The 13,911-nt window shown below is 38.1% G+C and overlaps 1 protein-coding gene across 1 annotated transcript in view; it reads right to left on the minus strand.

The window, feature by feature from the left end:
* Positions 1-3,518: 3,518 nt before the first annotated feature.
* The window catches only part of MAMDC2 (MAM domain containing 2), a gene marked incomplete at its 5' end in the record, with an annotated part of 166,334 nt that continues 155,941 nt past the window's right edge, over positions 3,519-13,911 (minus strand). The window contains 3 exons of the mRNA XM_082843703.1: positions 3,519-3,650; positions 3,789-3,873; positions 9,033-9,292. Coding sequence (XP_082699829.1) covers positions 3,586-3,650; positions 3,789-3,873; positions 9,033-9,292 — 410 coding nt within the window. The 3' untranslated portion in view covers positions 3,519-3,585. The remainder of the gene's footprint in view (positions 3,651-3,788; positions 3,874-9,032; positions 9,293-13,911) is intronic.

Genomic DNA, 13,911 nt, shown 5'->3' on the forward strand with positions numbered 1-13,911 from the left:
ATGAGAAGAAGTCAAAGAACCCATGCCTTAGCCCCCAGAGAGTGACAGAAGACATTGGGCACCCGGAACACTGTGTTAGAGCTGGTTCTCACTGCTCGGCCCAGACTGCAGTTGGAGGTTTGTCCTGCCCTCCCTTGGCAGATGCCCCTCCTAAGCCCTCCCTGGGCATCTGGTCTCATCGAACTTAGCGCTCTGATTGTGCTGACAGGTTTACATCTCTATTTTCCTCACTAACATGTAATCTCCATGCTTAGTATAATGCCCGGAGCATAAATTTCTCAACGAATCTTTGCTAAACATTTTCTTCTTCCACGTTAAGCCAGAACTTGCATCAGAGTCACTATTTTCCCAGTAGCATCTCCTTTGCTCCCTACTATACATAATCTCCAACCCAGACAGCAAATTATAGGAGAGAAGGCAATTTGTGTGAAAAAGTAGTTTCCATCTGAAGGACTTATGTGTTTAGGTGAGAATTGGAATAAATGCTAAACCTGGGTTTAAATGGTTAAGCAGTATTTATTAGCTAGTATGCCTTCCCCTGGGGCATTTCTAAACCTGACAAAATGATACTGTGCTTACCGTTCTTCCATATTTTCATCCAGGTGAAGTACAGTTAAAATGAAGGCCAAGGCAACCTGGAAAACGAAGAGAAGTATCCAATCAGCGAATCCTGCAAAAGGGGCATGAGTAAGGGAGGGTAAGTTCATCTGCTCACCTTCCACTTCCTCTCTTCTCTTCTATGAACTTCAGGTTGTTTCTCAGCAACAATTGGTAATAGTTACCTCCTGCCTTTTTGCCCTAAGTCAATAATTAGCCCCCAACCCCTGCTCCCCACTCCACTTCCCAAAGCTAGTGCTCCAAGTAGTATCTCTGGTTTGGCAACCTTCAGAGCAATTTTGGTAGCCAATAAATCCTCTTGAGTGAGGGAAACTTGGAACCTTTGGTATTGGGGATGGAGTTGGTAGGAGAGTTAGGAGGTTCAGGAGACAGTCTTGTGAGGATTACAGCACAGGTTTGGCAGTGTTGAGTAAAAATTCAAATGAGCCGATTGTAAAGATCTAATTGGCTTTATTGAACAATTCATGAATTGGGCAGCAGCCCATCTAGCAAGTAGAGAAGAGCTCCAAGGAGTTGTATAAAGTGGAAGCCTTTTATAGACAGGAGGGGAAAGGCAAAAGGAGAGAGTGGATTACTTCATCTTCCCGTGAGGGATGGGAAGGGCCTATGTGGCTGATTACCTCATTGGTGCTGACCAGAAAATTCCAGACTGACCTGTTAAGACTACAGTCCTAGGAGAGGTTATAACTGCAGTTAGGTTACCTACTAAGTCTTGGTTTGCTGACGTGGGGCTTAGCACGAGTGACTCTGTTTGGGGCTTGTTGTTTCTTTTTTTCAAGAACAGTGAAGCAGATCAAGGTACAAAGCCAAGCCCTACACTAGCTGCTGAACTTGGACAGATTTAGTTTTCCTACTTACAAAATGGAAATATCACTAGCTCTACCTCATGGATTGTTGTAGGATTAAATGAGCAAATACATGTAAAGGTCTTTGAACGATGTCTGAAAATAATAGGTATTCAATAAATGTTAGCAATGATCATTACCATGGATTTATGTAATCTGTAAGCAAGGAGTCTGGTGAATGACTTCATTCCTTCACCACATATTATAAATCCCTTATTATGCACTACATACTGTGTTAGGTCCTGACACAATCTTCAGTTCTTTATTCAGCAAATATAACTAAGCTCTGGACAGGAATAATGCTTTGAAGAAATTATAATGTCTAATATGCTGATGAATTAGTCAACATCTTGAAATCTTCCTTCCCCAGTGTTTCAACTCTGTTTAGGGATGTCCCCCCATAGGTAATTAATCATCATAAATAGAAAGGATTTGAGTTACAAAATTTTGCTTTACTATAAAAGTTTATTTTATTTTCTCCATGAACTTCAGGATGTTTATTTTGTATAGTGGAGTATTTTTTGTTTTCTAAGTAATGTGGCATTTGAGGAGCTATAATGCTTTTTACAGATTAATTTACGGGTTTTGACATTCTTGAGTGGGAAAACCTCCCAAATCCATGAGCACAGTGGATTTTTGGCCACACAAAGCAATTATGAGGTTTTGGGCTTTAGGGTCAGAGAGACCTGACTGCTAAATTTCTCCACTTAACAGTGGTAAAATCTTAAGTAATTTTTTCACTTTTCTGCACCTTGGCTTCCTTATCTATAAAAAGGGATAATAATATATCCACTTTGGGGGATGTTTGGTGGGTTAAATTCATTCATTCATTCATTCAAGTATTTATTTGTTGAGTACCTACTATATACCAAGACATTCTTCTGGGTGCTGAAACTACAATAGTAAATAAAACAAGAAAGAGTTGTTGTCTTCACAGAGTTTACATTCTAATAAGATAAAATTTGGGAGAAAATTGAGATTATGTGAAATAAAACACTCCTTAAAAATTAATTATTGCATCCATGTTTGCAATGCTTATGTCACACATAAAAAGGCTTAAGAAGCATTTAAGTGTGGCAGAGGAGAGATTCAAATTAGAATTGGCAGTTATACAGTGAAGGTATTCTGATAAAGAAAAATAATGTTGAAAAAAGTTAATTGCTAGTGAAGAGATTTTCAAATTATTTTTTATTAGGTAATCGTAATTTCATAACAGCTGTTTGGGTATACAAATATGTATATACAATTTTCTAAACATGTAAATAAAAGGTAGTAGTCTAGTATATCTGCTTGAATTCATATTACTCAAAGTATTACCAAAACATTTATTTAAAAAATCAGTAAAATTGTTTAACCCATTATAAAAATCTGGGGGTATGTGTACATAAACATTTTTAAGCTTGCTTTACAAAAAAAGAGTGCAATTTCTATCCAAGTGTTCAGAGTGACTTTCAAAAGTAGTTTAAAGGGGGGAAAAAGAAGGTAGCATTGCCTTGTAATACAGCATTAATTAATACTGACTTATACCTTGGGACATTCATGAAAGATCCTTTGTTATCACATATGGTAAAAATATTTAAAAATTAATACTCCATTTCTATGAATAAAACATAGAAAATAAGACTTTATTTTCTTAGATTAACTTGTTACTGTAAAAAGCTGCATTCATTCTGCAGACATTACTGACACCTCACATTATTACTTCAAAAATATTTATGATACTTGAACTTCAAAAGAAAACCCACAAGACCTATTCTCCTCCCAGTACATTCACTGAATGCAGATTTAAGTGAGCACATCTCATTTTGATTGTGCCCTTTATTTGCATACTTTAAAATGACTACAATATAGTACATTTGTATTTTTAACTGGTACCAAAATTAAGATGAATGATCTAGGCAAAACCAGCAGCCTGTACTTCTAGTAACAGTTGTCATATGCAAAAAAAAAAAAAAGCCCTGAGTCAGTATTTTTTGCAAAAGTAATGAAAAAGAGTGCTCTGAAGTCATTTTATAACTTATGAAATGGTTAAGACTGTCCAGTATTCATTTGTCTTTTGTTTTTTTCATTTTGATTGAAGAGAGGTATGGCTTTGTTTAGTTAATCCAATTCAGATCATTCCTTAATACTCAATTTCATTTAAGTCCTCAGAATATCCTGATGAGTGCTGAGTTATATCTTCCATTTCTGTCAGGAAAGACAAATAGACAATAATAGTTTTCTCTATTTTTACTGCAGAAAATACTTAATTTGCATTCTTATGATTTGAGACTATTGCAAAATCCCTTTTCAGTCAAACTTATATAATTGTAAAAATATGGTTACCCGCACAGGATCCTGCTTGAAATTTAACATCATCAATGGCAATATCACTTCTTATTGACACTCCCCGAATGGCTTCAAAAATTATCTGAAAAATAATGAAGTTTGAATTTAGAAATAGAGTCATCCTGGTGAAACAATGCTGGTCAAGGGCAAATCCAGGCTGTATGGGTCTGGAAGCCTAGATTGTTCTCAGGGGCCCCCTTTCAGGAAAATAATACAAAATCACCAATTCAAATTTAGGTACAAAAGGGAATATTTATTTGAAATTTAAAGAAATTCACAAAAATTACTGGAGCCTTGGAGATTCAAGTTCCTTTCTTCTGAGACGTTTTTAGGCAATTTCCCAGAAATGCCCACCTAGAAATGCCTCCTGGTGGTGACCTAGTTTCCGTCCCCACCTAGAACATTCTACTCCCGGTACTCACAGGGCCTATGAGAGTGAGGGGCCCAGAAGCCTAAGCTTCCTTAGGCTCTCCCTAAAGCTACCTTCATACTAGTACTAGGTGGGAGAATTAAAATGACGGATGAGACCCAAGTATGAACAGCAACATATAACAATTAAATTTACCAAAAAGACAATGGGTCACTTATCATGTTAAATACCATAACATCCAAGACACAGCCCAAGAAAAAGAGGAAACCAGTTTCATGACTTTAGATCCTAGAAGAAAATAACTGATCAAATATTCAGGTTCTAAGGAAAATAGATCATATTACCAGCTCTAAGGCTGCTCTGATAATGGTTAATAAACCACCGAATACTCCAGGGAGGCTTGTAGGTAATGAAAATCGTCCAGAAGACACATTTGCTCTACTCATTTTATGAGCAAATGACTCCCCATTGGACTAGTTTATGATTTAAACTAAATCAGAGACTATAAAGTGGATAATTAATAAACATATGAAACTATCTTGAAATTAATGACTCAAAGAAGCTTTAACGACGGAAATGTTGCAAAATAACATTAATAGAAATTCTAAAGATATGACCCTAAACAAGAATCCAAATAAATGGCAAAAAGAGGAAAAAATGTCCTAACACATCTTGATAGGAAGATATATGAGTGTAGTTAATAAGTGTTTTGGTTTTCTGGACAACAGTAAAATCTGTTTTTTGACCTCCACCTCTGCAATGGAAGTATAATAGGAAAATCACCTGATGGAATTATACCCTGAATTGTCTTCAGTTGGGCCAAACACTTGATTTCATACAATCCTCTCCTTTGAATTTCCTTCATATTTGAGTGATCACCGTTTTATAGCATCATGATTGCCCCTTTGTATTATTCCCCTATTTGTATCTGTAGAAATTCTATTAAATAATTGTGGTTATTTTAGAATTAGATAGAAATATTATTTTTTTCTTTCAGTTTAAGTATATTATTTTCTTCAAAAGGTTACTAAGTCATTAGCACATAAATACTAATTGTTGGGACTCCACTACTTGATAAATGGAACATTAGCTATCTTTTGGTCTAGGGGCACCAGGAAAAAATTTACTGAGATTAAGGGTACCATGAATAAGAAAATTTGAAGACCTGGTCTTAGCTCAGTACACAGCACATAATAATTCCTACTAAATGTTAGGCAGTATAATGAACAATATGAATGATATAAATATTCCATTGAGCTGAGAATTTGTCTAACACTCTCTTTCAATGGTATCAAAATATAAGAAATCAGGGAGGAAAACACCTGAGAGCAGAGGAGGAAAGGTAAGCAAGGAATCCAAAGGAAATAAAATCATTCTGTGTTTTTGATCAATGGTGAGTCAGGTTCTGCTTAGCACTTTAATAAATCCCTTAGGAAAAGACATGATTAAAATTTTGCCACTTAATGCATTTTTTTCTACAAAGAAAAAAGTCTGATGACTGGAATATCATCCAGAGGCCACCCAGGTATTTCCCCTATAGGATAAATCTCAAATGACGGCAGTACTACAGCATTCTAAAAATCACCTACACCTGCCCACCACCACTAGTGATGTACACATTTACTTCTCTAGTTCTGTGCATTTTCCTGATCTCCAGTCTCATAGCCTATTTTTTACTTGACACACCCACTTGGATGTCTGATAGACATCAAAAGCTTTGCACATCAAAAACCAAACCAGACCAAACCAACTGTTAATTTCCCTCCTGCACATACCGCCCTCACTCCTCCAGATCTGCTCCACCTAAGGTCTTCCTCATCTCAACAAAGAGTGACTCCACTCTAGCAGTTGCTCAGGTCAAAAACTTTGAGGTCATCTTGACTCTTTCTCTCAAACCCCACATTCCACACGGAAGGAAGTCCTGTGGGCTTCTGATGACATCTCACTTCTGCTGCACAGCCCAACCCACCACTCCTACTCCTCTTGCAGGAGCCCCCAGAGTCTACTCCACTGCAGCCTACTGTCCATGTAGTACCTGGAGTGATCGTTTTAAAATATAAATCAGACTGTATTACCTTAAAGCCATCTGATGGTTTCTCATTGCTTTTGGAATAAATTTCAAACTCTACCATGTCACCCAAGGCCTTACATGAGTATTCCCTGATACTTCTTTGACCTCATTACCTGATCAGCTTGACTTATTCTTTTTCATAGCACTTATTAACACCTGATGTTACATTGTATATTTTTGTTTCACATTTTCTACCTCTCCACCACTAAAATGTAAACTAAAAAAGAGTAGGAACTCTATGCTATGTGCATTGCAGTATCCCCGGCATTTAAAAATAGTAAATGGTCAATAAATATTTATTAAAAGGAGATATTTTGGCCTCATACTATAGGATCTCAGTCTGGATGCCTGATGTAGCTATTGAGATTACCAAGTCTGCCATGGTTATAAAGACCAGAGATATTTGGGAGAGAATATATTTTTAGAAACAATAATAGTATCTTTTTATAGTTTGGTACTTTAAAGTTTATAAACCCTTTCACAAGCATAATCTCATTGGACCCTCATTCTAACTCTGGTGATATCAGCATGGCAGGCATTATTACCCCATTTTGAAAATGTGTAAACAGTCTCAGAGAGGATAACATTTCTCCAAGATCACTCAGTGCTTGTGGCACCCAGGGCAATGAGTGTATTTTGGGACTTCTATGGTGGGAGGGAACGTAGAACAGTGGCTTAGAGATACAAACTTTGGAACCAGTCAGATCTGGGATTGAATTCTCACTCTGCCACTGACCAGCTGGAGATTTAGTTTTCCCCATCTTTAAAGAGGAGCTATAATATCAATTGGAAGAACTCATGCACAGCTCTCAGCACTGTAAGTACCTGGTACATAGAAGATGGCCATTTGCACATGAGTGTCTCTGTGTTTTATTAGACACTAGGATGTTTTGGAGAACCTAGTTCATCGTGGTCTCCAGACAGTCCTGAGGGAATCACAAAATCAAGGAGAAAATTCCTCATGGCAGATTCACATCTGTTCCATTCTGAGCCAAAGGGAATGGTCTGGAATCTTCTTTCCAAATTGAGAGCTGAAAGTCTCTCAGGTCATTCCTCACCTTTGAACTTGAACACCCCAAGATGCCACCCCAGGTGCCTCACTACTTTGTGCTCAAAAATATTTTCAAACAACAAGCCACCTAGCAAGTCTAGTATATGCAAGGACCTGTACCTGGCCCCCAGGTTAGATGCTGGGAAGTCACCTGTTCCATAGAACTCAAATTCTAGAGCTCTTCTGCATCAGCATCATTTGGGGCTTTTAAAAAACATCTGTGCTCAGGCTCTACCTGAGAGACTCAGATTCCTTTCTCCCAATAACAGAGATTCTTCATCTTTAGAGTGCATCAGAATCACCAGGAGCCTTGTTAAAACATAGATTTCGGGGCGCTAATCCCCAGTTTCTGGTTCAGTAGTTCTGAGGTGGGGTCTGAGAATGTGTATTTCAGGTGAATTTCATATTAGGTGCATATGCATTTCAGGTGTTGCTGCTGGTCTCAGGACCACACTTTGAGGACATTTGAATAGGGTAGGAGTATGAGTGCCCTGATAGCCTAAAAAATTAATTCATCATCTCTGAATGATGATCAATGATATCAATAAGTTTCTGAGTGATCCATTTTCCTTCTGTAAACAGATATTAAATCACTATCAAAATTATTCCTGGGGCTTTTTTTCTTTGCTAAAGTTTTAGATAATTTTATCCATGCCGAGATAATGGGCCAACAGTAAAGAATGGCACATCTTCCCTCTGTCATTCGTTCTTAGTAATCCAGCACCCTAGATGGCACTGTAACCTGGTCACCTGAGCTTCTGCAATTCATTCCCATTTAGATCTGCAGAAAATTAATTTTGGTTAAGGGCTGGTGTAAAATAATGTCTTTCTTTTGGATACTTCTTCCTTAAATCTTCCTTTAAGATTTGCTTAAACCAAGCGGCCAGTGGTTGAAGTTGAGGGGTGCTGGTCCAGAAGCAAGGATGAGGAGGAAGTAGGGCTTTTAGCTGAAGGTCACACCTGGAATTCTATACAGCAATTTCAGGAATAGTCAGGGGTCTGATGATATCTCCCCAGAGCTTTCTGGAGCCTTGGCTCATGGCAGGCAGGTGAAGTCAGTGGCTTTCAGGAGGCTGCTGCTGATTTCTAGACTAACTGGCTGCTTAATCTCACCCATTGGAATTGAAAAGCCTCTTTCTTATTGCTGTCCAGATTCCCTTATAATTGGGATCCTGTAGGATGGAGGTCTTCTACCGCCCGTGAGAAGACCCAAGGGGAGACCCAGGACATAGGATCAAGACTAGTTTCTTCTGCATCAGTGCGGGCAGAGGCTTAAAAATTTACTCTGGACCACATACTCTGTTAAATAGAAGCTTTATTTAAAAAGCTTCTATTTAACAAAAGCCCTTGTGTGTGGCTAATGATGAGTGAAAGATGCAGCTGCAACAACTAATTAGGTAACACCATGTTTAGAAGAAAGAGAGACTCTGTTTTGGAAGTTTGCAGGATACACAGAATATACCTGACACTCAGAATGCACCAAGACAAAAATAGATACACTTTCATCACTGAGTTGCAAAAATCACTTTATGCATAAATACCCAAAGCTTTCTCTTTCTGCCTAATTTCCCATTCACTGCTTAGGTTCAGTCAATATAGACTAATTATTTTTACTCTTAAACAAGTACTGCCTTTATCTATGACCCTGAAAAAGAACAAAACATTCTTGATGGTAGCAAGAAAAAGAAAGAGCATCAAAAGGTTAAAGGAACATTTCCCATCACTTGATTCTTATCTCTTTTGGCTTACCTGGTGTCGCCTCTCACAGGTGTATTCAATCAGCACTCGTAGCCAGGAGATGCTCTGCTCACCTTTTCTTCTCCATAAGAGGGACTCTTCACTGTCACCTTCCTTTTTCAAATAAACATTCAGGAGGCCAGTCCCTGCTCCATACATGTGGTAGAAAAAAGTCAAGCAGTGTTTTCCAGTGACTCCTCGTAGAGGCGTGGACAAGAGTCGTGCTTTTTGTCCGTACACCATGTGGGAAGCCTCGATGTACATGTAGTAGCCTTGACAGCAATGCAACGTCAGGTATTGTTAAAAAGGACACTAATTATATTCGCTTCTTTCTCTTATATATACATGTATATTTTTCCAGATTATTTTCCATTATAGGTTATTACAAGATATTAAATATCGTTCCCTGTGTTGTACAGTAAATCCTTGTTGCTTATCTATTTTATGTATAGCAGTTTGTATCTCTTAATCCCATACTCCTAAGTTATCCCTCCCCTCTTCTTTCTCTTTTGAGTAGTGTTCTTGGAAACAAATCAGAGTCAATGGATGACTTGACTACAGTACTGATAAAGGATTTATACTTTTGGAGAATATGTATAATCCAAGGAGGATAAATATGTTACAAAATTTAGACCATCAAAATAAGTGTTTTCATGTAATAATTTATAATTCAGTTTAATATACAGGAGGTAATAAATATACTAGTATTGTGCCACTGAGGTGGCAATTAACATATCAGAACTTATCCTACTAATTCGTGGACAATACTCTGAGCTTCTAGACACTGGTTTAGGGGAATAGTCAGGTAGATCTGGGTTCAAGTCTTGGCTCTAACATTTGTTGTCTGTGTGACTGTGGTCTAATGGATTATCCTCTCTGAACCTATTTTCAATTTAAAAATAAGGATTAATAAACCTGTGCTACAGAGGTGTGAGAATTAAATAATGTGTGCGACATATGCTCACATGTAATACATATTCAAATATGAGTTTCCTGTCCTGCCCTCTTTCCTGAGGTTTTCTGTGACACTTCTTGAAAATATAATTATATAATATTTAATATAATTATATATGACATTTTATATATTATATATCTTATACTATATACTGTACATCGTATACATGTTAATTATATAACACTTTACATTTCCATTTTCCTTTCCTAACTTTAGTTTGCTTTTTAATTTACTGGTTTCAGGCAGAAGCGGAATTAGTTCACATGTAAATAAGGCAGTGGTGTGTTGGAGCCTGTTTCCACTGGCTCCCAACAATCAATTGTGTGATTTCTGTTGGTAGGTCCAAATGGCTTCACATTGGTAGTTTGAAATGGGCCATGATGGAAGTATTTACACCACAGAAATGGGACATAACTACAGATCAGCCTTCCCCGCAAAATTGAGCTGGTTGGTATTAAATAATTACCATGAAGCTACTGAAACAGGCAATATAGTAATAGTAATTTCTAGAATAATACAGCCATAATATAATTCTGTGTACCTGTGGCTCATTTTTAAAAAAGCCTTGCACTCTACATAAGTAGCTCTTAATCTTTGCTCATTTGATGAAAACTTTATATCTCTTCTACCTGAAAAAATATGCACAGGTTTTTGTATGTGATTTCATTGTCTTCTTTGCCGATATTGATTTTTTTACATACACAATGTAAAAATAATTTTTACATAGTGTTATCTATTATTTCACACAGAAATTAATGGCTGCATTGAGGGAAAAAAAGAGATCCCAAATAATGCATGCAAATGAAATGGCTTCTAGAGCATCTTTATAGTTTGAAGTTTAATCCATGAGGTCCATTCATTTCCCAAAAGGCAGTGTGTGAGATACCCCAACCAGAACTGATCAGAAGCTCCACCTACGCTCCTTCAAGGCACTCCTCCTCTTCCTTTCCCTCATTTCCGTAAAGACCTGAGAATCCTACATGCTATTAAAAGGGTGGGAGAAAGAGTCCTACCCAATTTGGTCTTATCAAATAGTGTGCACTGTGCAACCCCTTCCCCCAGCGTTTCACTCAGTAAAGTTATCACCCTGAAAAACTGGGCGATCAGAGTCATGGGGTGTGGGCTTTGTCAACCAGTCATCCCCATGACCTGCTCTAAAATATTGGGAAAATACTGTCATTTTTCTGGCGTGCTCACCAATGACATCCTCATTACTAAAACCAGTGGTCAATTTTCAGTCCTAGTCATTCTTGTCATCAGTAGCATTGGACAGAGTAGATCACTCCTGCCTCCTAGAAGGACTTTCTTATCTTGGTCTGTGGGAAGCTGACCTCTCCCGGTTTTTCCGCCACCTCACTGCTTACTCCTTTGCTAGTTCACCCTTTCTTCTCTGATTTCTTGACCCTGGAATGCTCCAAGGCCCAGTTTTTGAACTTCTCTATTCTCACTCACTCCTTTGGTGATCTCATCTTGTTTCATGGCTTTAAATGCTCTGTGTTGTCATATCTCAAATTTAAATTTCCAACCTCTTTTCTGAAATCCAGACTTGTTTATTTAAAGTGCCTAGTAGACATCTCCACATATTGTCAAGTAGACATCTCAGACTGAACATGGTCAAAACGAGGCTCCTAACAGCCTTGCCCTAAAGCCTATCCTACCCTTTCTAGTTGACCAGGCCCCAAACCTGGCCATCATATGCCACTCTTCGCCTCCTCTCACTCTTCACATCCAGATGGTCAGGAATTCCTGTTGGTTCTACCTTCAAAATATGTCCAGAATCCAGTCATTTTTCTCCTCACCACCTGCATTGCTACCCCCTGGTCTGAGCCAGTATCATTTCTCAGGTGGATTAATACAACACTTCCCAACTAGTCTGCTTGCTTTTACCCTTGTTCTCTGCAATCTAATCTCAACATAGCATCCACAGTAAACCTTCTAAAACAAAAGCTAGATTTTACCATTCCTCTGTTCAAAACCTTCCATTGGCTCAGCATTTCACTCAGAGTGAGAGCTGAATGCCTGAAAATGTTTAGGGCCCCATACGGTCTCCTGCTCATTCTCTTAGCTCTCTGATTCTACCACCTTTCTCCTCACTCACTCTGGGTTGTGTGGTCACACTGAGTTCCCTGCTGTTCCTGGAATACAGTAGGTATACTACCACCTCAGGGCCTTTGTGTGTGCTAAACTCTGCTTAGAATGGCTTTTCTCTCATATAATCTCAGGTCTCACTCTCTCACCTCTAACTCTGCTCAGATATTACCTTTTCTATTAGGCCTATTCTGACTACACCATTTTCAAATAGCAATTCCCTTCCTCTGGCACCCCTCTTTCTCTATACCCTAATTTATTATTTTCCACACCATTTAATTGCCTCTTAACATACTGTATGATTTTCTTATTTTTTATGTTTGTCTCCTTCCTCTGGAACACACAAAGGCAGAGATATTTCCTTGTTTACTTCACTATGCCTCCAGGTCCTAGAACAGTGCCTGGAACATAGTAGATGCTCAATAAATATTTGTTGAATGAACAAATGAATTTTTTCCACAGCTCTAAGCCACAGACCAGTTTGACCATTTCCAAAGCACATGGTTCTACCAAGGTCCCTCCAGTTGCATGAGGATCTTGGCAATGAGACATGTACTTGAATAGGATGCTCCAAGGCAAAGCTGGAACAAGTCCAAGTTTTGATAAAATTAAAGTCATATCAAAGCAAGTGTTCTCAAGCTAGTTCCACACCATCTGATGTATTTTTTAACCAAACACACATTCTTAACTTCATTATCTTCATTCTTTCACTGGCAATAAAATTGCTACACAAGAAGCACTGGGGTTTTTACACCTTTAGCAATGAGAGGAAATTTTGTTGTTCTTTTCTCTAATATTTCCTAACTTAAGCAAGACTAGATATAAACAAATACAGATACACAAAACCCTTACAGAAGGGTGTATTTAATTTAATTCCATGGAAAATAAAGTCAAAGCATGAAATGACCACGGTTTCTCACCTACTATGCACAAAGGTATTCCATACTATCCTATACATAAGTTAGTATAGCACAGTGAACTGAAACTCTACTTTAATGCATGTTTAAATTAAAAAATATTTCCTCCAGAAATAATTCTTAGGTAAATAAGAAGAAAGTCAAAGAAAAATAACTTTGGTGCCTGGCTTTGGGGCACTCAAAAGCCTACTTGAATCCTAAGAAAAGGACCTTGGCTAAAGATGAAACACTCAATTGTGGGGCGGGGAGGGCTCCTCTGAAAGATGCTGTCACTGGGAAACTGGAAAGTAGAGACTATTGTGGGTCTAAAACATGAAGTCTTTTCAGAGTGGAAAGGAAGCAATAGATACATCATAAGTGAGAGATGACCCAAGAAGTATCTTCCGTCTAGTGATGATAGTGCATCCCAGTGATAACGACATGAGTCCTGGCCAAAATAGTCTGAGGTCCTGGAAGAGAGGTAAACCTCTAATCACCTCCAGGATTATCTAACTGAATTCTTTCTTTCGTGAGTACTGTGCACTAATCATTTAGCCTCAACTGGATGAAGCATTACTCTGGTAATGCTTTCAGCTCATGCGTCTCTGGGTCTTGGGTATCTGACTGAAGCCATTACCTAAGGCTTCCAGTTCCAGAGATTGTTGTGTTTAGCACCATGAAAGATGAAATGAAAGCTCCTAAGGTGTGTGACATGTGTAACTGTGCTGCTTTTTGAAGAGAGGGGTAACATCCAGGGGAGTGTCAGTATAACTGTGCCTCTCTGGGGCACTGGCACCAGTCTGCTTTTCTTGAGTAATGCTGACCGTTCCAAAAATCCTTCAGGTTTTTTTTGTTGTTTTTTTTTTAAACGGTTTCTATTTTAAGCACATATGCATATTCCATAAGGCAATACTGATTTAGACTAATCTAGATCAACATCTATACCTAAAAA

This window comes from Leucopleurus acutus (genome assembly GCF_964270905.1).
Source record: "Leucopleurus acutus genome assembly, chromosome: 7".
Lineage (NCBI taxonomy): Eukaryota > Metazoa > Chordata > Mammalia > Artiodactyla > Delphinidae > Leucopleurus > Leucopleurus acutus.